Below are 24,647 nucleotides of genomic sequence, written 5' to 3'. Positions count from 1 at the left end.
CACTTGAGTAGGTGTTGCCTGAAAGGCAGTAGTGGAATTGTGAAAAGGATTGTGAATCTGTTCTCTTGAAAAAGCAGTAGTGTAAATGTGCACTGAAGGATGCCTTCTGTAGTTGCCCTCCCGATTTGCCTGTCTTTTCCCGCCATTTGTTGGCCAGGCTAAGTCGAATGAACAAACTTGAGCGTCTCCCCTATGAAGAGAGACTGAGAGCCCTGGGGCTGCTAAGTCTTGAGAAGAAAAGGATGAGAGGAGATCCCATCAATGTCTATAAATCACGGTATCACAGTATAACTAAGGGTGGAAGAGACCCCAAGGATCATCAAGTCCAACCTGTCTCGGTAGACCTCATGACTAGACCATGGCACCAAGTGCCACGTCCAATCTCCTCTTGAACACCTCCAGGGATGGTGACTCCACCACCTCCCTGGGCAGCACATCCCAATGACGAATGACTCGCTCAGTGAAGAACTTTCTCCTCACTTCGAGTCTAAACCTCCCCTGGCACAGCTTGAGACTGTGTCCCCTTGTTCTGGTGCTGGTTGCCTGGGAGAAGAGACCAACCCCTTCCTGTCTACTGCCACCTTTCAGGTAGTTGTAGAGGGCAATGAGGTCACCCCTGAGCCTTCCCTTCTCCAGGCTAAACAACCCCAGCTCCCTCAGCCTCTCCTCACAGGGCTGTGCTCAAGGCCTCTCCCCAGCCTTGTTGCCCTTCTCTGGACACGTTCAAGTGTCTCGATGTCCTTCTTAAACTGAGGGGCCCAGAACTGGACACAGGACTCAAGGTGCGGCCTAACCAATGCAGAGTAGAGAGGCACAATGACCTCATATCTCAGGGGTGGGTGTCAAGTAGAGGGGACCAATCTGTTTTCAGTGGTGTGCAGTAGGAGGACGAGGAAGAACAGGTACAAGCTTGAACATAAAAGGTTTCATCTCAATGTGAGGAGAAACTTCTTTGCAGTGAGGGTGACAGAGCCCTGGAGCAGGCTGCCCAGAGAGGTTGTGGAGTCTCCTTCTCTGGAGACTTTCCAAAGCCACCTGGATGCACTCCTGTGTGGACCACCCTAGGTGATCCTGCTTTGGCAGGGTGATATCTGGAGGTCACTTCCAACCTCTTACATTCTGTGATTCTGTGAAGAATCTTTTAAATGCTTATTGATAGAAGTAGTTGTGAAAGTAGCTTAATAGTATTTATTTTCCATGGGAGACTAAGTGCAGAAACATTACATTGCCATTTTTTTCTCTTCCATATCTTCTAAGATGTTTACTCAAATATTTTTTTTCTGAAGAAAGAAGGCATTTTATATGCAGCTGTATAATAGGTGTAGAATATTAGCCAGCTGTCTAATGGTTTGTTGGTATATATGCATCTCCTCTTAGTAGAGTAATAAATGTTTTCTAGCCTCTAATACATTAACTCTTGAATACATTTAAGTTACATATTACAAAGCTTATAAACATCTTGGTATTAGCCTAAGAGAGGACTTAAAGGCACAGATCTGTCAGTACTGGTTCTGCTGTGGAAGCAGTGCAAGAGCCATGCTAAAGGAGAGCTGTAACATATTGGTGTAGCCAACAACCAGTAGCTATAGTGTGAAACAAACCTGTAAACATCATAGATCATATATGAAGAAACCCCACTGGCTGTGCTTTTTATTCCCTAAAACTAATAAAGTTCTGATAGAATAGAATAGGAATAGAATAGAATAGAATTAACCAGGTTGGAAAAGACCTTTGAGATCATTGAGTCCAACCTATCATCCAACACCATCTAATCAACTAAACCATGGCACCAAGCACTCCACCCAGTCTCCTCTTAAACACCTCCAGTGATGGTGACTCTACCACCTTCCTGGGCAGCCCATTCCAATGGCCAATCTCTCTTTCTGTGAAGAACTTCTTCCTAACATCCAGCCTAAACCTCCCCTGGTGCAGCTTGAGACTGTGTCCTCTTGTTCTGTTGCTGGTTGCCTGGGATGATGTGGTCTGTCAGAGCTTCCTGGTTGTAGTCAGCGCAAGAAAGTAAGTCTTCATTAGTCAGAGTCCTTATACTAGTGTGCTAAACCCTTGGTCATATTTCTGCTGTGAAGGCATCCTCCTCTTTTTTACAATAGCTTGGCTAATTCCTGATGTTGTTTTAGACAGACTTCACTTAAAAGTAGCTGTTTAGCAGCCTCTGCCAGTCCACAAGCTGGATTTACTTGTCGAGCGTTGTGTGACTGTCCATGCAATGTCCTAAATACTTGAAACTGTTTTTTCTGGATGCAGTAATGAAATCCAGGAAGTCTGTACAGAGTTTTCTTGCAGTAATTGAATGAGAATTTGAAAAACAAAATAAGTTTGCATTGAACTCATTATGGCCATGTTTCCATTGACTTACTTCACTAGGTGCTGAATGAGGTTCTTTGGCTGTAAAATGATAGTGATGACTTTATTGTACCACCACAGAGTTCTGTTAAAAATTCACACGAACATCTGAGATAACCAAGATCTTGAAAGAAAATGTACAGATATTAAAAGCATAATGTTCACACTGTAAGTGGACATTATCACAGAATCACTGAATGCCAGGGACTGGAAGGGACCTCGAAACATCATTTAGTCCAACCCCCTGCCAGAGCAGGATCACCTATGCCAGATCACACAGGAACAGATTCAGGTGGCTCTTGAATATCTCCAGAGAGGGAGACTCCACAACCCCCCTGGATAGCCTCTGTCAATGCTCTGTCATCCTCACAGGGAAAAAAGTTTTCCTCGTGTCCATGGAACTTCCTGTGCCTCAACTTCCACCCATTGCCCCTTGTGCTGTCACTGGGTATCACCGAGCAGAGGCTGACTCCATCCTCTTGGCACTCACCCTTTATGTATTTCTAAACATTGCTGTCACCCCTTAGTCTCCTCTTCTCCAAGCTAAAGAGCCCCAGCTCACTCAGTCTGTCCCCATAAAGAAGATGCAGCTGGGGGTATAGCTCAGTGGTAGAGCATTTGACTGCAGATCAAGAGGTCCCCAGTTCAAATCTGGGTGCCCCCTGAGAGTTATTTTTAGATGTTAGGAAAAAGTTCTATACAGAAAGAGTGATTGCCCATTGGAATGGGCTGCCTGGGGAGGTGGTGGAGTCACCATCACTGGAGGTTTTCAGGAGAAGACTTGATGGGGTGCTTGATGCCGTGGGTTAGTTGTTCAGGTGGTGTTGGATTGGTTGGTGGGTTGGACACGATGATCTTGAAGTTCTCTTCCAACCTTGTTTATTCTATGTATGTGTGTATGTATGTATGTTTCACTCCCCTAATCATCATTGTGGTTCTGCACTGGACTCTTTCAAGCAGTTCCCTCAGGTCCTTCTTAAACCGAGGGACCCAGAACTAGACACAATATTCCTGATGCAGCCTCACCAGGAGAGAATAGAGGGGGAGGAGAACGTCTCTTGACCTACTAACCACAGCCCTTCTAATCCACCACAGAATGGCATTGGCCTTCTTGGCCAGAAGAACACATTGTTGGCTCATGATCAACCTTTCATCCACTAGGACCCCTAAGTCTTTTTCCCTTTCACTGCTATTCATGCATTGTGTTTAGGAGATAGCCAAAAAAATGAGTGAGTGAGAATATCCTGCTACTCTCTTCAGCTGTAACTTCAGAGTTTTTCAGATAATAGTCTTACTGTGTCAGAAGACATTAGCTCATTTTGTGCTGGGATGGAGCTATTATAACATACAGGGCTGTTCTCTAATGACTGAGTAAAGAAAGTGTTGCATAATTGTTAATCCTGTTGATATTAAATAGTTTTTCTGATCCTGACTTTACCTGTGCTATATTTTGATGCAGAGTTTTCTTAGAAGAAATATCTCTCATATATATGTATACATTTTTTTTTTCCAGGGCATGGCTTTTACCTTGGAAGAGAGGCAACAACTGAATATTCATGGATTATTGCCACCTTGCTTTCTTGGTCAAGATGCCCAAGTTTATAGTATTCTTAAGAATTTTGAAAGGCTGACATCTGATCTAGACAGGTAAAGTATGCTTATGATACTTTATCCTAGTTATCAAACTGTGACTCCCCTCCTTTTATCCCCCTTTCTTCTTGTTTGTTTGGTTTGGTTTTGTTGTTTGTTTGTTTGCTTGTTTGCATTTATTTTGGTTTTCTTTTGTTGTTGTTGGGTTTGGTTTGGTTTGGTTTGTTTTTTTTTAATGGTAGTAGAGATGAGATTTTGTTTCCAAATTGTGTTTGATGATTGGGAATTACTAAGCTCAATATATACTTTTTGCTAGAATGCTTTCTTTAAAATATAAATCTACTGCTAATTTTGCATTGTAATGAGCATCTTAGACTGGAAAGATTGCAGCTTACTCTGACTAGAAAGAAGCTGTGTGTAAATTCATTAAGCCTATAGAACAGCATAGAACAGAATAGAATTAACCAGGTTGGAAAAGACCTATATGATCATTGAGCCCAACCTATCACCCACCACCATCCAATCAACTAAACCATGGCACCAAGCACCCCATCCAGTCTCTTCCTAAACACCTCCAGTGATGGTGACTCCACCACCTCCCTGGGCAACTTTCCATTCTAATGGCCAGTAACTCTTTCTGTGAGGAACTTCTTCCTCATATCCAGCCTAAACCTCCCCTGGTGCAGCCTGAGACTGTGTCCTCTTGTTCTGGTGCTGGTTGCCTGGGAGAAGAGACCAACCCCCACCTGGCTACAACCTCCCTTCAGGGAGCTGTAGACAGCAATAAGGTCTCCCCTGAGCCTTCTCTTCTCCAGGCTAAGCAACCCCAGCTCCCTCAGCCTCTCCTCACAGGGCTGTGCTCCAAACCCCTCACCAGCCTTGTTGCCATTCTCTGGACACCTTCCAGCAAGTCAACATCTTTCCTAAACTGAGGATCCCAGAACTGGACACAGGACTCAAGGTGTGGCCTAACCAGTGCAGTGTACAGGGGCAGAATGACCTCCCTGCTCCTACTGGCCACACTATTCCTGATACAGGCCAGGATGTATATGTAGTACCATGGCATGACATTGTTTAGCATGGCTGAAGCTCCTTTGCTGACTTGCATTGTGGAATTGCTGTGCTCTGAAATACCAAGAGTTTGTACACAAAATGAATGTGAAACAGCAGCAAGTACATTGCCTGGTATGCTTGGCCAAAAGGAAGTCAATAAGAGGAAGCAATTCTATTCCACTGACTTAATTTGGAAAAGCTGTGGTGGATTCTGCAAGTAATTTAATTTAGGGTTTTTTCCTCCCCTGTATGTTCTTAATTGTTTTTCTTCTTGCTATTTGTTGACATTGAAATTGTTTCCCCTGACACAGCCACATCTTCTGTCTGGGCTTCTCTGTCTTCAGACTTACAGTGGTAAAATTTTGCACTGGATATGTTAACATCAGGAGAGGTGCCACCAAATCACTTTTCCTGAGAATGCTGTGTTGTTGGTCTTTTTTATTCATGTTCTCTGTCTTTAATAGCATTTCTATATAGATACTGATGCTGCAAAGTAAAGGAGCTAAGTATCTTACACAGGTTAAAAAAAAAATAACAGAGTTTCCTCCAACTTTCCTTTATTTACTTCTCAATTTCACAACATAAGAGCAAACAAATTTCAGTTCGGGGATTTTTTGATAGTTGATTTTGCCTTGTAAAATGCATGCCAGTAGGACCAGTTGTGCTAAGGAATCATCACTAATTTTCAGCTACTTACCAATTTTCATTTGGGTTTTGGACTATGCTTAGGCCTGTATCAGGAACAGTGTGGCCAGCAGGAGCAGGGAGGTCATTTTCCCCCTGCACGCTGCACTGGTTAGGCCACACCTTGAGTATTGTGTCCAGTTCTGGGCCACTCAGTTTAGGGAAGATGTTGACTCGCTGGAATGTGTCCAGAGAGGGGCAAGAAAGTGGTGGAGTTGTCATCACTGGAGGTGTTTAGGAGGAGACTTGATGGGATGCTTGGTGCCATGGTTTAGTTGATTAGATAGTGTTGGATGATGGGTTGGACACGATGATCTCAAAGGTCTCTTCTAACCTGGTCAATTCTAGTCTAGTCTAGTCTATTCTAGTCTAATCTTTCTGTGCTACTGCATTTCATTCCCTTTGTAGTAACAGACCAGCATGAAAAGTTCATAGGTGAAGTAAAGGCAAGTGACACACTGACATTTGAATGCTTGGCAATCTTTTCTGACTTACTTGCCCAGGCCTTGGTTTTCATCTTCTGAACCTCTTCCCTGAAATCTTCATTCAAGACTCCTTGTCTGACGACAGATAATATTTTTCTCCCTTTTTATAGCACAGATGATTGTTCTCAGTGCTTTATTGCTTGTTTTCACTATGTTTTCAATTAAATTTGAGCTTCAGTAAAAGATTCCATTAATTCCTGCATTTTAAATATATCTCTCTTTTAAAAAAACACAATGCTGAAAACCACTTCATGTTTTGACTCATGTAGCTTGTTTGGATGTTGTTGTCTAATGCATTATAACCAACACCGTATTGAGGATGAGGCATTTGTGGTTTCCCACTTAAGAATGAATTGTTAAGAAAGTTGACACCCCTAAGCAAGTTACTGTGCTGAGAAAGAAGAGATATTTTATGCCTGCCACTGAGAAGTAGCCTTCTGATCAAAATTACACTTTCCATGCTTTTTAGTCTGGAGAGGAGAAGACTGAGAGGGGATCTAATAAATGTTTATAAGTATCTGAGGGCTGGGTGTCAGGAAGGAAGGGACAGCCTCTGCTCACTTGTACCCTGTGATAGGACAAGGAGCAATGGATGTAAACTACAGCACAGGAAGTTCCACCTCAACATGAGGAAGAACTTCTTGACTTGTAAGGGTCACAGAGCACTGGAGCAGGCTCCCAAGAGAGGTGGTGGATTCTCCTTCTCTGGAGACTTTCAAGACCCATCTGGATGTGTTCCTGTGTGACCTACAATATATTCTATGGTTCTGCTCTGGCAGAGGGCTTGGTCTTGATGATCTCCAGAGGTTCCTTCCAACCCCTAACAACCTGTGATCCTGTGATATTTAGAATCATGGAATCATAGAATCAACAGGGTTGGAAAAGACCTCAAAGATCATCAAGTCCAACCTGTCACCCAAGACCTTATGACTACTAGACCATAGCACCAAGTGCCATGTCCAGTCCCCTCTTGAACACCTCCAGGGACGGTGACTCCATCACCTCCCTGGGCAGCACATCATGATTTTCTGTATCTTCACTTTCAAGACTCTCTGGAAGCAAAATTAATGTCTTTAAGTGTTTTCACAACTATATGGGAAAGAGCTTGTTATTTCAAGGGAAATATTGGGATAATCACCCTCAGGAGTAAGGGTTTAATAAACAAAGTGCTCCAAGAGTTCAAGGACATTGAAAGATGTGCTATATCATAATGCAGTACCAGGAAAATGAAAGGATAGTAGGGAAATGTAATAATATGAAAGAACATTAGTATATGCATGTGTGTTGTAGCATGCAGAACTTTCACAGATTCATAGAATGGTTTGGGTTGGAAGGGACCTTAAAGATCATCTAGTTCCAACCACCCATGCCATGGGGAGGGATACCTTCCACTAGCCCAGGTTGCTCAAGGCCTCATCCAACCTTTGATGCCTCCAGGGATGGGGCATCCGTGACCTGACTGGCAATAAGTTCCAGTGTCTCACCAGCCTCCATAAGCTTCAATCCATTCCCTCTTGTCCTATCACTGTGAGCCTTTGTAAAAAGTCCCTTCCTGGTTTTCTTGTAGGCCCCTTTCAGGTACTAGAAGTCAGCTAGTAAGGTATTCCTGGAGCCTTCTTTTCTCCAGGCTGATCAGCCTCAAATCTCATGGCCTGTACCCATAGGGGAGTTCCTCTAATCCTCTTTGTGGACCTGCTCCAGCAGTTTGATGTCTCTCTTATGCTGGGTGCACCAGCACTGAATAGAAGAATAGAATAGAATAGAATAGAATAGAATAGAATAGAATAGAATAGAATAGAATAGAATAGAATAGAATAGAATAGAATAGAATTAACCAGGTTGGAAAAGACCTTTGAGATCATCGTGTCCAACCTATCATCAAACACTGTCTAATCAACTAAACCATGGCACCAAGCATCCCATCCAGTCTCTTCCTAAACACCTCCAGTGATGGTGACTCCACCACCTCCCTGGGCAGCACATTCCAATGGCCAACTGGATGCAGTAATCCAGGTGGGGTCTCATGAGAGCAGACTAGGGGGAAAGTCACCTTCCTTGTCCTGCTGGTCACACTTCTTTTGTTGCAGCTCAGGATACTGTTGGCCTTGTGGGCTGCAAGCACACACGCTCATGCTGACTTTTTCATCAACTGACACCCCCAAAATTAATGTATATGATGAAAGGTGGTTCAGGATGCCTCAAGGCACTCTTTGGTTTTGAGATCTTTATCTGTGTAAAGTCTAAAATATCCTTAGTAACACAAGGGGAGGAACACCGTTTTGCCTTGCTTTTGTCACCTCATTACAGTCACCAGCTGCCAAACTGTCTGCAGGAGCCTTGCTTATAGTATTTAGTAAAGGTTTATATAGCAGATCACAAAAGAAATGCTTCCCTGATTTACAGGGATACACAAACTAAGCTTGAATGAAACAAATGCAGATTTATTACACTGTTCTTTGTTAGATAACTATTTGTGTCTTCCTGAAGGATGAGTTAGATTTTATGGGTGCACGTGATGCCCGAGTATGCTGGAGGAAAGTCCATGTGGACAAATATTTAAGCACACAAACCTCCAGGCTTTTGGAATGAATGTGTGGTATACATTTCCTCCACATTTGTGTAATAAAATGATGGGCATGTTAAACTTTGGGAGTGTAAGTAATTTGTAATCCCTAGTAAATCAAAAGAAAACCACCTACATAAAGTGTATACATAAGTTAACAGTTTTATGCAAGCTTACTGTTGTAGAGGGCTAGTTAAATGTTTAATACCTAACTTACCAAAAGTAGTGAAGAAAGAGGTGAGCTTTAGAATCATCCAATCTGTAAATGTTAAGTGTTCACAAAGTGTGAACTAGTGTAAGTTGAAGTCACTTAGAGATTCATATCATCTGTCATAGTCAGCACTGAAATTTGACTTCCTGGTTGGGATCTTGAAGCAGTGCTGTATTTATTCAATACATGAGCAGTGATGGTCAAAAAGAGATGAAGCCAAAACTGAACTTTATTTTCATTCTCCTTTCTCTATATTTTTCTCATTGGTTTTCTTTTCAAATAAACATTAAACTTTTTCAAGTGCAATAAAGAATTTACCTTTGTTAGGAGATAAAGCATTGCAGTTTTCATTACAAGCACAAACTTCAGCCACCAAAGGCCTTACAAGTATGCTCTGGTTTTGTCCTACACTATTGAGGTATTTATTTTGAAGTATTAGTCTGAATTTAAGAGGAAATTCCATCAAGGCAAGAGCAGAAAAAGTCAACATTTTAGAGTTTTATGTTTTTGAACATGTGAGTTAGTCTGTTTAAATTCTATTTAATGATGTTTTTATTTCAGATAGAACAACTGATATGTGGGGATTAGGTTCTGACAGACCAAAAACTCAATTACAGCTGAGTATTTTGTACCTGAGAGGGATTAGCCTCCTGAGTATGTTGAGTTTATCAACTTTGTAATGGTCTCAGCTTCCCTCTGTCTCAACCAGTTTGTTATCCTTTGTGTCTAAACCATTTGTGCTGCTCAGACAAGGAGGCATTTAAATACTCTCAACAAGAAAGGCTGTTGCAGAACAAGTATAGCTTTGATTATCTAAACACCTTTGTATTTCTGAATTTACTTTGTGTTCACCTGATTTCTTGCTAATTTCCTGCAATTCTCCACAGATACATTCTGCTAATGAGTCTTCAGGATCGAAATGAAAAGCTGTTCTATAAAGTGCTGGCTTCTGACATTGAAAGGTTCATGCCTATTGTTTATACTCCCACTGTGGGACTGGCTTGCCAGCAATATGGTTTAGCATTTCGGAGGCCAAGGTATGTAAGTTTATCCTTCAAATAAAAGTAATTGTATCTTATTTTCCTCTTGGCAGATTTCTGCAGGGATTTTCTGGCCTAGCTGAATGTAAGCCAAGTCTGCAATAATTGAGATAATTCAAACTACACTTTTGGTCTGCACTAAACAATAATTTGTTTTGCATTAAGAGGGCAAATTCTTGTTTTCATTGTATTAAAACATGGGCACATGTGAAATCCCATTAACTGCTTTTTTTTCTTTAATCCTAGTTGTGTTAGATTTGTCTTTGCATAGACTTTTACCTATGTAAATATTTATCTTCTAGGCATTTTATGCATGCATCTATAGAAAGATAATATGTATACAGACTCTAGATGCTTTGTTTATGTACCTCTAGACATCTTAAAAGAAAAAAATCAATTATCATCAAAGCACCTGTTTCACTGCTTAACAATTTGTTTCATAGGTTGGTTACTGGGCTGCTTTTATTCTGTATATAGTATCTGTATTTATAGAGTGATGAGGAGGTGGTATGAGAGAAGAGCAGGCCAGTGCTTTCAGGTGCAAACTGGAACAAGACTTTGGAGCCTTCTGTACAATCTTCTGTCAAAGGAAGAGATAAATGAGCTGTATGTGCATAACTCTGTTAACAAAAATAGTTTTTTATAGTGAAGGCATTGATGGGAAGTAAGAAGCTTGCAGGATTAAAGGGAACAAATGACTGCTCACAAATTCTTCATCCAGAGGTGTCTGAGGGAGAAGACTTACGGCCTCAAGGTTTTGTTGTTAATGTGAAAATCATTTTGGCCTTGTGACTGACAGAATGAGTCAGGACCATCTGGCCAACTGCAGAAACCAAGAATTCCCACTTCTATACATGCTAAAAAGTTCAAAAAGACCTCAGGAATGCATGCTTAAACCTGTTAAACAATCTTTGGCTTTTAGGTGCCTCCCCTAGCAAGTCATCTCCTTTTTTCCCCTCAGTACCACCATGATGATTTTATTTGCTTTCCAGTAAGTCTTAAATGTGTCTGGAAATTGTCTTTGCCTAAGCAGGTCTTACTTACTGCCTTTTGTTTTGATATCCCTTGCTGTGTAGGATACTGCACAAGGAGCACAGCTGCCTATGCAGTTACTTTTCACCTGGGGAGCGTCTGTGGAGAAAAAAACCCCTCTGTTTGAGGCTTTTTCAGAGTCTTGAACTCTATTCTTCAGGCTGATCTTAAGCACGCTCAAGAGATAAGGAAAAAACTGATCAGGGAGGTAGGGACAGGAGGTGGAAACATTTTCTACTTTTTCCTCTTTTTATTTTAAAATTCTTTTTTTTATTTGGTGACATTTTAATCTGCAGTTAGACATGCAGTTAGCACAGATATACTTTAAAACAAGGACTTCTGAGTTCTCCATTGTGCAGCTAAGCCCTCTGTAACCTCTCCTGTAATGAGAACTGAGTAGATGGTAAAGCTTTATGGATTTGCTTGAATCATTAATGTATGTCACCATAAGCTTACATTTTACTTCCCTTGTAGTTTCAGATATTATATGAAAAAGAACTATCAAAAGCAAGGCTTTGGACTGACATTATTGCCTACATTCTGCAGGCTTTGGAATAGCAGAACAGTATGAAATCACTAGAGCATCTCACTAACATTGTGCTAACTTTCTGTCTTCCTTATGGATTTTCCTCTTCCTGCTTTGAAAAACTTGTGTATTATTCTGGCACACAGATAGTAAACTTCCCTTCTCATATATTCATATATTCTATGTATTCTATTCTATATCTTTGGATCTTCTGGACAGTGACAGCGATGATTCTCCTGCTCAATAAGCACCCTGATAGTTGTATGTTCTTGAAAGTATGATTTGATTTACCAATATTAGAATGCCAGCCTCATGATGCTCAACAAGACCAAGTTGCAGGGTCCTGAATCTGGGTTGGAGCAATCCCATGCACCAATATAGCCTGGTCAGGGACTGGCTTGAGAGCAGCCCTGAAGAAAAGGACTTGGGGTGCTGGTGGATGAGAAGCTCAACATGAGCCACCAGTGTGCACTTGCAGCCCAGAAAGCTAATTCTATCCTGGGCTGAATCAGGAGAAGTGTGGCCAGCAGGTCAAGGGAGGCGATTCTCCCCCTCGTGCTCTACTCTGGTGAGACCCCACCTGGAGTACTATGTCCAGTTCTGGAGCCCCTATTATAGGAAGGATCTGGAGGTGCTGGAATGTGTCCAGAGAAGGGCCATGAGGATGATCAGAGGGCTGGAGCTCCTCTCCTATGAGAACAGGCTGAGAGAGTTGAGGCTGTTCAGTCTGGAGAATAGAAGGGTCCAAGGAGACCTTCTTGTAGCCTTCCAGGATCTGAAGGGAGCCTACAGGAAAGCTGGGGAGGGACTTTTTAGGGTGTCAGGTAGCGATATGAGTAGGGGGAATGATCCAAGCTGGAGGAGAAGAGATTTAGATTTAGTCATTAGGAAGAGGAGACACTGGAAGAGGTTGCCCAGGGAGGTGGTAGAATCCTCATCCCTGGAGGTTTTTAAGGCCAGGCTGGATGTGGCTGTAAGCAATCTGATGTAGTGTGAGGCGTCCCTGCCCATAGCAGGGGGGTTGGAACTAGATGATCCTTGAGGTCCCTTCCAGCCCTAACAATTCTGTGAAGTCTGATTATTTAATTTTTTTTCTTCTTAAAGAGTTCATTTTCTTATTGAAAATAATGAAATTCAAGGCAGGTTATACTACTTGGACAATTTCCTTCCCTTAAATGTATTAGAATACATAGAATACATAGAATAAACCAGGTTGGAAGAGACCTTCAAGATCATCGCGTCCAACCCATCAACCAATCCAACACCACCTAAACAACTAACCCACGGCACCAAGCACCCCATCAAGTCTCCTCCTGAACACCTCCAATGACGGCGGCTCCACCACCTCCCCAGGCAGCCCATTCCAATAGGCAATCACTCTCTCTGGTAGAATTTCTTCCTAACATCCAACCTAAACCTCCCCTGATGCAGCCTGAGACTGTGTCCTCTTAGAGCTGGTTGCCTGGGAGAAAAGACCAACCTCCGCCTGTCTGCAACCTCCCTTCAGGTAGTTGTAGAGAGCAATAAGGTCACCCCTGAGTCTGCCCTTCTCCAGGCTAAGCAACCCCAGCTCCCTCAGCCTCTCCTCGTAGGGCTTGTGTTCCAAACCCCTCACCAACTTTGTTGCTCTTCTCTGGACTCGTTCCAGCAAGTCAACATTGTTATATAGAACTTTCACACTGTGTTTTTCACTGCAGTTGAGCTGCTAATGAGTGAATAATATTGTAAACAATATTAATAACTGAGGTGTCCTTTGGTGTTCAGTTGTATTCTTGAGCTCCTGAAGCCAGCCTTGGCTTTATTCATCTCTCCACCGCTTCCCCAATGACATGAGTGCGTTATGTACGTGACTGGCTGGGGAGGCATGCAAGACATTTAGAAAAGTCTGGTTTATTTCTAGTCCTGCTGAATTGCCTCACTACTTTCAAATAAGTGTTTTAGTGACTCATTTAAGTAAAGATGGCTGGAAAGCATTCAGGATCTCATAAATTATTTCTTTTTTTTTTTTTCTGAAGAAGAAAATAGCATCAGTCAAGCAGGGTGTAAAATTCCCAACATTATCTCACTACCTGCTCTCATCTGCCCACTCACCCAGCTGATGCCAGTGCTCGTTAGAGTCCTTAGAGGAAAAGACTGCAAAGAGTTTCTCCTTTGATAGATGCTTTGTTGCTTAAAAAATATGTATACTTCCTGATCTTCCCTTGTGCTCTGTTACAGAGATCTGTTGGGTTTGGGTTTTTTCCCCCTTAAAAAAAACCCAGCTCTTCTAAAGTATTACAAAACCCAGCTGTGCAAAGCAGTCAGCTTCATTTGGTTTGAATGATTCATTTAGTAGTAAGCAGTATACCAGCATCCCTCATAAACAGCACCCTCCGTGAGCTGAACTCACAGGGAAGAAAAAAGAAACATTTAATTTAACATTCAGAAGGAAAAAGGTGTGAAAAATACAACATTTAGTCCACTCTATACATTCTCATTTTTCTTATTAGGTGATTTGTAATTTTTTTTTTTTCAGTTCTTACAGTTTAGGGTAAAAAAACCCCAATTAAGTAGCTCTTATCCAAGGGCATGAGATTGAACACATCCAAGTGCCGGGTTCTGCACATTGGCCACAACAACCCCAGGCAGTGCTACAGGCTGGGGTCAGAGTGGCTGGAGAGCAGCCAGGTAGAGAGGGACCTAGGGGTGCTGGTTGATGGTAGGCTGAACATGAGCCAGCAGTGTGCCCAGGTGGCCAAAAAGGCCAGTGGCATCCTGGCCTGCATCAGGAACAGTGTGGCCAGCAGGACCAAGGAAGTCATTCTGCCCCTGTACTCTGCACTGGTTAGGCCACACCTTGAGTCCTGTGTCCAGTTCTGAGCCTCTCAGTTTAGGAAGGATATTGACTTGCTGGAACGTGTCCAGAGAAGGACAACAAAGTTGGTGAGGGGTTTGGAGCACAAGCCCTATGAGGAGAGGCTGAGGGAGCTGGGGTTGCTTAGCCTGGAGAGGAGGAGACTCAGGGGTGACCTTATTGCTCTCTACAACTACCTGAAGGGAGGTTGTAGCCAGGCAGAGGTTGGTCTCTTCTCCCAGGCAACCAGCACCATAACAAGAGGACACAGTCTCAGGCTGCACCAGGGGAGGTTTAGGCTGGAGGTTAGGAGGAAGTTTTACACAGAGAGAGTGATTGCACATTAGAATGGGCTGTCTGAGGAGGTGGTGGAGTCACCATCACTGGAGGTGCTCAGGAGGAGACTTGATAGGGTGCTTGGTTGCATGGTTTAGTTGATTAGATGGTGTTGGATGATAGGTTGGACACGATGATCTTGAGGGTCTCTTCCAACCTGGTCTATTCTATTCTATTCTATTCTATTCTATTCTATTCTATTCTATTCTCTGTAAGAACTGTGTGTATCTGGTTTGTGCTCACTCATGTCTAAATACTGTCTTTAAGTGATAAAGAGATGTTTCTCTTTCCAAATGGTTTTTGTTTCAGCATATTTTTTTATTAATGTGTCTTCCAACAGCTTAGAAAATATTTGATATTTTACAGTTAAAGAATCCATTAGAAATAGACTTGTTTAGATAGGTAAATAAGTTAAAATAGGTTAAAAGTTACCCAGTTACTGCCTGTTCCAATGCCTGACCACTCTTGCAGGAAAGAAATTTTTCCTAATATCCAACCTAAACCTCTCTGAGGCCCTTTCCTCTTGTGCTGTCACTAGTTACTTGAGGTAACAGAGCAACACTATAACCTCCTTTCAGGCAGGTGTAGAGAGCAAGGTCTTCCCCCAGCCTCCTCTAGATCATGTTTACCAGGTTGGTAGTTGCAAGTAATGGTCTTATTATTCAGTTTAAATCCATAAGGGTGTTTTTAGATTCATAGAATTGTTAGTGTCAAAAATCATCTAGTTCCAACCCCCCTGCCACTGGCAGGGACACCTCACATCCAGCCTGGTCTTAAAAACTTCCAGGGATGAGGCCTCCACCACCTCCCTGGGCAACCTGTGCCAGTCTCTCACCACCCTCACGGGGAAGAACTTCTTCCTAACATCCAATCTGAATCTACCCATTTCTAGTTTTGCTCCATTCCCCCCAGTCCTATCACTCACTGACACCCTAAAATGTCCCTCCCCAGCTTTCTTGTAGGCCCCCTTCAGATCCTGGAAGGCCCCAATAAGGTCTCCTTGGAGCCTTCTCTTCTCTAGACTGAATAGCCCAAACTCCCTCAATCTGTCCTCATAGGAGAGGAGCTCCAGCCCTCTGATCATCCTTGTGGCCCTTCTCTGGACACCTTCCAGCACCTCCAGATCCTTCAGGTAGATTTCTTTATGTTTTGAAGTGAATTTGAATCCCTTGGCTCACAAATTATGTCTTCAGACAAGGAATACTGGAAATTAATTTAGAGTTTAAAAAATAGGTGCCCTGTGTGCCCATGAAAGGAGATCCTCTTTTGTGACTCCCTTACATGTTTTTAGAGTACCGTATGTGCTCACATGATGTGCTTACAGTTAGGACACTGTGCTCAAGCAAGATGTTTTTTCATCCTGGCTGACCAGATGACTGTCTGGCTAAGCAACTTTGCTCAAGAAAACCAGCTGCAAAGTAACTTGACTCACTGATTTGAGGCTTGTCTGGATAATTATTATTTGTTTGGAAAATTTAAACTCAAAACTGCATTACTTGCTGTGGATACTCATCTTAAAATCCACCAGCTTAGTGAATAAGAGCATTATTTACAAACAGCATAGATCTGAGAGCAGTTCTTTAACTTGTGCCTACCTATACCACATGGTTTCAGAAACATAATTTAGAAGACCACTCTCTCTGCTCTTTCTCACTCTCTCTGCTCTTCCTCATAACCATTAAGGAGGTTGAAGGGAAGAAAGTGGCTCCTCCAGAGCCGGTGTGGTGGGTTGAAATTTCTCCCCCCCCCAACATTAACTTTGCCAAATCAGCTCAGTTGGAAGCAAATAGAAGCTGTATTTACAAGCAAAACTGCAATCTGCAATGGAATGCAATGAATATGTACAAAATATAGAGGATTTACAATATTTAAAGATACTTACAATTAACAAACAACAGGAGAACCCCCCTGGTAAAAAAGACCAGGGAAGCTGTCCCTGTGTCCCTCTGCTCACCACCCCCCTACCCTCTCCAAAAGGGAGAAAGGAGCAGAGAAGAAAGTAGTGGTTAGACTTCACCAAAACAATACAAGCAGAAGCAGATTAGTCTCCCTTCAGAGCATAAGAGGAGGGGAGGGGAGGGGAGGAGAAGAGAGGAGAGGAGAGGAGACTCGACTCGAGGAGAGGAGTGGAGAGGAGCGGAGAGGAGAGGAGCCCCCAGAATGTTTTGAATACAAGCAGTGTTATGGTAGATATCTCTCCAATGGAATCATTTAGAATTATCTTTAGTTTCCTTTTTCACACCCCATAGTGATTTATTTACCTTCTTTTACTTTTCTGCTTGAAATCTGTAACAAAAAAGGCGTAGCCTAAAACTACCACAGTTGGAGAAGGAATTTGGACCTGCACAGATAAAAGCTTTAAAGGCTTATGCTGGGAATGTGATGGAGTTGTGGTTTTGTTGCAGTGATCACGCTATCTTTGAGAGCATTGTCTCAGAATCTCTGCCAGATCACTTTTTGATGCAGATTTTCTGTCCATCACTTAAAAAAAGAAATTCCCAGCGTGACAAATTCACCAGTTGCACGAAGCGTGTCCCTGTGTATGACAGCTTCTGCTGACTTTCCAAGCAACAATCTCTTTCTATAAATGGATTTCTGAAATGTAACAGTTCTTTCAATTCCTTTATTGCTCCAAAAGGAATAAATATGGGAAAGCTCAATGGAAATTTATTCAGAGAATCCAAAATCAACTTTTTACATTGTACAGAGAACACCGAGGAATTTAAAGTTTCTTGTGTAAACTCAGCGTTCAGAGAAGAGGGGGAAAACTGCCAAGTGTTGCTGTGCTGAAGACTTTGGATGCTGTTAAAATGTTAGGTGACTGTTTATGTATTTCCATTCCTAGAAGGAAAAGCCATTTCAAACAGAATATGAACAGAGCAAACCCTGGTGACTACTGCAGCCACACAGGCATGGCAAAGTTCCTCTGAAATAACTTCCTGATGCAGTCACATACTGTTACACTGAGAAGGAACCATTTTTAAAGCAGCTGTATTTATATATGTGTATGTGTATATATATATATATGTTTAGGAGGAGACTTGATGGGGTTCTTGGTGCCATGGTTTAGTTGATTAGATGGTGTTGGATGATGGGTTGGACATGATCTTGAAGGTCTCTTCCAACCTCGTTTATTCTATTCTAGTCCAGTCTATTCTATTCCTATTCTCTTCTATTCCTATTCTTTTCTATTCCTATTCTCTTCTATTCCTATTCCCTTCTATTCCTATTCTATTCTATTCCTATTCCCTTCTATTCCTATTCTATTCTATATTGATTCTGAGGCTGCATTTTGAAGATACAGATGGAGTCCCTTGAAAGGCAGCCTTAGCTTTGAAGTTATCACAGTATCACTAAGGTTAGAAGAGACCTCAGAGATCATTGAGTCCAACCTGTCACCACAGACCTCATGACTAGACCATGGCACCAAGTGCCACGTCCAATCCCCTCTTGAACACCACCAGGGATGGTGACTCCACCACCTCCCTGGGCAGCACATTCCAATGGCTAACAACTCTCTCTGGGAAGAACTTTCTCCTCACCTCGAGCCTAAACTTCCCCTTGTGCAGCTTGAGACTGTGTCCTCTTGTTCTGGTGGAGAAGAACTCAAAATGTGTTGCAATAAATACATAAAATGCTTCTTTGAAAACAGCTTTTTGGAATTCGTTCTTCAGCAGACACCTGTGTGGATTGTGTGGTAATCCACACAGTATGGCTCATGTGGCAAGTTACTCTGTAACCCTCTAAGAGAGAATTAGCAGAGCTGTGGCCTTTATTCTGATTTTAGACAAACTTCCTCTTGCTGACTTCAGAAGTCTGGTGATTGTGGCAGCTGCAGCCCCTCACCAAGGACTTGAAAAATAAACATTGGTTTGTCATTTTTCAGTTTTGTCTCTTCTAAATGTGACACTGGTTGACTCTTTCCAAGCACCTTTTCATCTTGTGGGTTTTTTTTTACTGTATAACCTTTCCACTGAACTTAAGCACCACAATATCTCATGACACCCACTAATTCCACTCCTTGTCATCACTCTGACCTGCTGTGTTACCTTCATCAAGCTAAAACTTAGCTTTGTATGCTGTTGCTTCCTTGGCTTGAAAATAAAGCTCATAGGCTCTCCCACCATAACATTTCCCCTGCTCTTAAAAGTTGGAACAGGAGAATTGACACTGTGAGAGTGTTGAATTCCTCTTTTCTCCTGGTCTGTCTTCTAGAAACACACTACACTGGGTTGTGCCTGAGGTGTATTCAGCTTGGTCTGTCAGTATTGGTGGTGCAGGGGAAGGTGTAAGAATCTTGCACAGATGATGTCTGTGGGCCTCATTTTGATCTTGGAGGGCTCTGTAAATCTTAAGCTGATTTCTCATTCTAAGAAACAGTTGAATGAAAAGAAGTTACATCTTGATTTTCTTTTAAAACATTAGGGTATTTTTAGGTTATGTGGATGTAGTCATCTGGTGTCTCTTGAACCATACTAAATTCATGGCTTTTGGCAATGGGTTTGACCATTCAGTTATAGAATGAATTTTTCTCTTTGTAGTAAACTCACATCTTAGACTAAAATCAAGGATGATGAGCCAGTGCTAAACTGAGAACGCATACTCCTGATCTTGGCCACCAAGAGGGCCAATGGCATCCTGGCCTGCATTAGGAATAGTGTGGCCAGCAGGAGAAGGGAAGTCATTGTGCCCCTGTACTCTCCACTGGTTAGGCCACACCTTGAGTCCTGTGTCCAGTTCTGGGCCCCTCAGTTTAAGAAGGACACTGAGACACTTGAATGTGTCCAGAGAAGGGCAACAAGGCTGGGGAGAGGCCTTGAGCACAGCCCTGTGAGGAGAGGCTGAGGGAGCTGGGGTTGTTTAGCCTGGAGAAGAGGAGGCTCAGGGGAGACCTCATTGCCCTCTACAACTACCTGAAAGGTGGTTGTAGCCAGGTGGGGGTTGGTCTCTTCTCCCAGGCAACCAGCATCAGAACAAGAGGACACAGTCTCAAGCTGTGCCAGGGGAGGTTTAGACTTGAGGTGAGGAGAAAGTTCTTCACCGAGTGAGTCGTTCGTCATTGGAATGTGCTGCCCTGGGAGGTGGTGGAGTCACCGTCCCTGGAGGTGTTCAAGATGAAATTGGACGTGGCACTTGGTGCCATGGTCTAGTCATGAGGTCTGTGGAGACAGGTTGGACTCGATGATCCTTGAGGTCTCTTCCAATCTTAGTGATACTGTGATACTGTGATCTAGCAATATGAAATGCAACATTCTCCCTGTGGTGTTATTTTCGGTATGAACTTGGTACTTACATGTATGTGTTACCTACAACATTAGTGGAAGGGGATGGTCTTTACAGAAGTCATGCTTTGAGCTATTTTTTCATGTAGTCATGCTTTGAGCTATTTTTTCATGTAGTCTTCTCTGAGCTGCAGCTTTACCTGTTATTATCCTCTCCCTATTCTCAGGAGCTGCATACATGATTTCTTACACAAATAAACTTCTAGGGGCTTTTCATCATGGTCATGAAAGCTTTGACCTAAAACACATCACAAGCATGGAATTTCTGGCTTTCAGACTGAAATTCATACCTCTTGATGGTGCATTGCTCTGTTTTTTCTGGAGGGAATACATCTGGGCTGTGAGCAGGAGGAAATGAGGCCATCCCTGCTCAAAACAGGATTCTCAGAATGTTTGGCAGCAGTCAATGTTTGGTCATTTTCTCCCTCCTCTTAGCATAGTCTTCTGAGGAAGACATCTAGCAAGCCTCAAGGCTCTTCTACAGGCATCTGTGGTGGTTGCTGTGCAAGAGAGCCAAAATAAATTCTTTAAGTACTGGCCATGCCTGTCTCTCTGTTTTCTTGTCCATTTCCCTCGTACAGTTCTGGATATTTCTCATTTGGTTTGTACTGTTATTTTTCACATGTTTCCACTAACTCTTATGTGATGTTAGAGCAGAGAGTTCTCCCTCCACATAAATTTGGAGGGCTCAAATTTATCTTTTTTAAGGCCATCTGCATTCTGAGCCAATGGAAACTTATCACTGTGATGGTTATCTTCCTCCTACTAACGGAGTCCTCTGAAATGATGCCATGTTTTACTGCTGCCTTTCACCACGTGGGAAGGACAGTTTGTGTTCCAGTTATTATTGCAGTGCTTATTAGACCCTTCTTGTCCAGTTTGTTAAAACAGTCATCTTGTGGGCCTACGTGCAGAAAGCTGGACAGAAAGTACACAGTCCCAAGTCTCAAAGTCTTTGCTCTGACTAAATCTTTTCTCTCATGTGCCAACACCACATAAAGAGTTAGGGGCTATCTGCAGTTCAACAAATCATCTGTATCATTGCATTTTAAGGTAGTGATATTCTTTTGGCAAGTTGTAGTTTCATATCCATGCCCAGGACTTGTATCAATATCTAACCACATTAATCACCAACATCTTACTTTTCCCCCCTGAACTTTTAGAGAGATTTTTGACTCTATGCCAACCCACAATATTACCTTCTGATTGCATGTTTCCAGATTTCTCCAAGTGGTACATTCCTTCATAAAATGGACTTTCAGGGCAGAGATTTTACTTAGTTTTCACACCTTGACTTGGCCAGACATGTGAGCAGCACCAAGGTATCAGGTAATGCAGTATGAGAGAGGTCTACCCATTGATTCTGTCCTACTCTATTCAAGCAGTATTTATCCATCCAAATTTTCCCCTCATGAAACAGCCTGTTTCTGCCTGCCAGATTTATACAGCTCCCTCATTGTCATCATCATTTTCCCCCCAAAGCAAAGCTTTTGAGTGACTTGCTGAAGCAAGAGACCCATAACTTTCCTTAGCTCAACACTTTTTCAAACACAGATGGAAAAATCCCATGCAATGTCTGCAAATAGATGTTGCTTATCTCTTACCTCATGTGCAACCTCTAGTTGCTTCCCTTCTGAGCTGGAGGGCATTGAACAGCCCTGGTTTAGTTGATTAGATAGTGTGGGATGATAGGATGGACTCGATGATCTCAAAGGTATTTTCCAACCTGGTCTGGTCTGGTCTATTCTATTCTATTCTATTCTATTCTATTCTATTCTATTCTATTCTATTCTATTCTATTCTATTCTATTCTATTCTATTCTATTCCATTCCATTCCATTCCATTCCATTCCATTCCATTCCATTCCATTCCATTCCATTCCATTCCATTCCATTCCATTCCAAAGTTGTGTCCTGATGCTGACTTCAGTTTTCATGTTGCATGCTCTCCAGTGAACTGGAATTCTGTACTCATTTAAGACAACACAGACAAGTGACAGCTTGTGTCACATGAACAAAGAGAATGGCCCAAGATTTTTTTCCCCAGTGTCTGATCATTCTTTGGAACTTGAATTTTCAGATTCTCTTATTCAGAGATGGTGAATTCCTTTGTGGATGATTTCAGTGATGTCAGACCCCCTAAGAGGGTGCTGAAAGTAAAGTGAGATGTAGCACTGATGCTGATGCCTCCAGTATAAAGCAGGTGGTAATTTTGGTTTTAAGATCCAAATCCCTTATCATGGACACTCAAACTTCTGTGTATCAATGCCTGCTTCTCACAGTGTCTCAAACTCTCATAATTTGTTGTGGCTTTCAGGAAAAGGACAGTTTCATTGTAATCCTTAGAAGCATACTTAGTAATAACAAATATATTTCTATTGTCAGTCTCAGCTACCCCATATTCTGTCCCAGGGCTCTGGCTAGCACATCACTGCCCATGACATGTATTCTACTTTATTCCTAGGCATCTCTTTGGAGCAATGAAACTGATTTGCTGCAGGAGGTGAGGCAAATCTTCCAGTGCAGCCAGTTATGGCCAGAAACTGTAATGCTGAGAAACTACTTTATCTGTGGAGAATAAATGGTCTGTTTTTTCATGAAAACAACTTAGAAATGGAGGAGAAGCCACGGCTTAATTACTGAGGCTGTTGTGCTCACTTCGTGTCAGGCATGTTTTTAGAATGATAGTGAAAAGATCAGAGTTATGGATTGTCTCATGGGGTACTGAGACATCCAAGGGGGTCTCAGAGAGGTGGACACCAATTCCATGGATGCAATGAAGTAGTCAAATGAAATAACTTTCTAGCAATGAACGTTGTTCACTGCACAGCTCAGGTCAGATGATGATTCTCAGCTTCATCAGCTGTGACTTCTTTGCTGTGTATTTCTATACTAGGGACTGGTGCTAATGTCTATTTAACGTTGAGGTTGATGTTACTGAGGAGTTATGGAATTGTTTGCATTTTGGATGGCAGCTTTTCAGTTTTTATACAAGTCCTTATTCTGAAACCCTCTCAGAGCAGGTAATGCTCCCCAGGGCAAGCACTGCAGGGACTGCTTAATAGGGTACATGGCTGTATGGAGAAACACCTAAAGAAAGAAGGCCTTCTGCTTTGCTGCAGCTGTTGGCTCTTCTTGGAGATGTGAAGTGTGTGCAGTCACAGGCTGTCCTCTTGCTCTTCCATGTGCTGTTTAAACTTTCAATTAATTTCTTGGGAAGGACTAAGAAAAAAAGTGTGTGCTGCTTCCTCCTTCCTAGGGCTATGCTGTGTAAGGGGGAAGGGCTTACTTCCAGGTATCATGGCATCAAAAAGGAATGGTATTGCTGCATGCATTTACAAAGAGGAATCACCAGCATTAGGGATGTAGCATGTAGCAAAGAACTGTTGCAGATGGCTGATAAGCATTTGGTGTTGGCTAAAAAAAGCACTAAAACTTTCTAGAGATGCAAGAATCTTTCTTCTTCTGTGCAGAGAGGTTTTTCCAAGTCCCCAGTAATTCCCACTGCTATCTCCTGGTGTTGCAAAATGAGGTACCAGTAGTAGTTCAGATGAGACACCAGTTACTTGGAAACACTGCAATGCTTTATTAGCTCATTCTGTGTATATCCCAGCCCATGCCCAAAGGATGTTTTCCTTTAGGGGTGTGCTTGCACTGGAATTCCTCCAGCTCTTGTTTTCTGTACATTTATTGCACGTCCTTTGGCACCACCCAAATCCCCTGCTTACACATTCAGCAGCTTTTTCTGTTCAAAGTGCTCTCATTACTCAGCAGTCCAACATTGTCTCATTGTTGCATGTCCAATACAAGATATAGTAGCTTTGTTTCTGTGTTTCCTTCCAGAAGAAGGAAAAACCCCAGTGAAATCACACTAGCTTGGGTACTCTAACTCCATAGTTTTGTGCCTCTGATTAATAGCTTTCAAAATAGGGTAAATGGGTCTTAAAATGGAAAATTGAAAGTGAAAAGAAGGTGTAAATGTCTTCAATGTTTCAGAGCATAATGGTGGGATGATAGTGTGTTTTAATATATCTTATGAAGAGTGACTGAAGGGGCTGAGGATGGTTAGTTTGAAAAAGAGGAGGCTGAGGGGAGACCTCATGGCTGTCTACAACTACCTGAAAGGACATTGTGGAGAGGCTGGTGCTGGTCTCTTGTCACAGGTAATTAGTGATAGAACAAGAGGGAATGGCCACAAGTTATGACTGGGTAGGTTTAGACTGGACATTAGGAAACTTTTTTTTCACAGCAAGAGTGGTCAGGCCTTGGAATGTGCTGCCCAGGGAGGTGCTTGAGTCCCCAAGCCTGGATGTGTTTAGAGGTGGTTTGATGTGGTGACTGGAGATATGGTTTAGGGGCGAACCTTGTAGAGTAGGGTTCTTGGTTGGTCTTTGTGATCCTGAGGGTCTTTTCCAAGATGAATGTTTCTGTGATGCTGTGATCTTGTGTCTCTCTATTTATGACAAAATGATATTAGTCTGAGAGATTTTTACACACTGCTTTTGAGACAGCCATTTGCCACTGCTGGTGTGAAGCTTCTGACAAAGGCAGGAGACAAAAATTTGACACAGAAATGAAGCCTTTTATTTCTTGCATGGCATTTTCAACCATTTTAGCAAAGATTTATAGCTTTGTAGAACTGTTTTCT

The 24,647-nt window shown here is 42.4% G+C and overlaps 1 protein-coding gene and 1 non-coding gene across 2 annotated transcripts in view; both read left to right on the top strand.

The window, feature by feature from the left end:
* The window catches only part of ME1 (malic enzyme 1), a 221,716-nt gene that overhangs the window by 50,562 nt on the left and 146,507 nt on the right, over positions 1 to 24,647 (top strand). The window contains exons 2-3 of the mRNA XM_054162557.1: positions 3,878 to 4,011; positions 9,838 to 9,987. Of these exons, the coding sequence (XP_054018532.1) occupies positions 3,878 to 4,011; positions 9,838 to 9,987 (284 nt within the window). The remainder of the gene's footprint in view (positions 1 to 3,877; positions 4,012 to 9,837; positions 9,988 to 24,647) is intronic.
* TRNAC-GCA (transfer RNA cysteine (anticodon GCA)) lies at positions 2,957 to 3,028 on the top strand. The gene has a single exon. It is a non-coding gene; the product is annotated as a tRNA-Cys (tRNA).

This window comes from Dryobates pubescens, chromosome 6, assembly GCF_014839835.1.
Source record: "Dryobates pubescens isolate bDryPub1 chromosome 6, bDryPub1.pri, whole genome shotgun sequence".
Lineage (NCBI taxonomy): Eukaryota > Metazoa > Chordata > Aves > Piciformes > Picidae > Dryobates > Dryobates pubescens.
The sequence above is the reverse complement of the archived record's forward strand: the minus strand, read 5'-3'. Positions and strand labels throughout refer to the sequence as shown.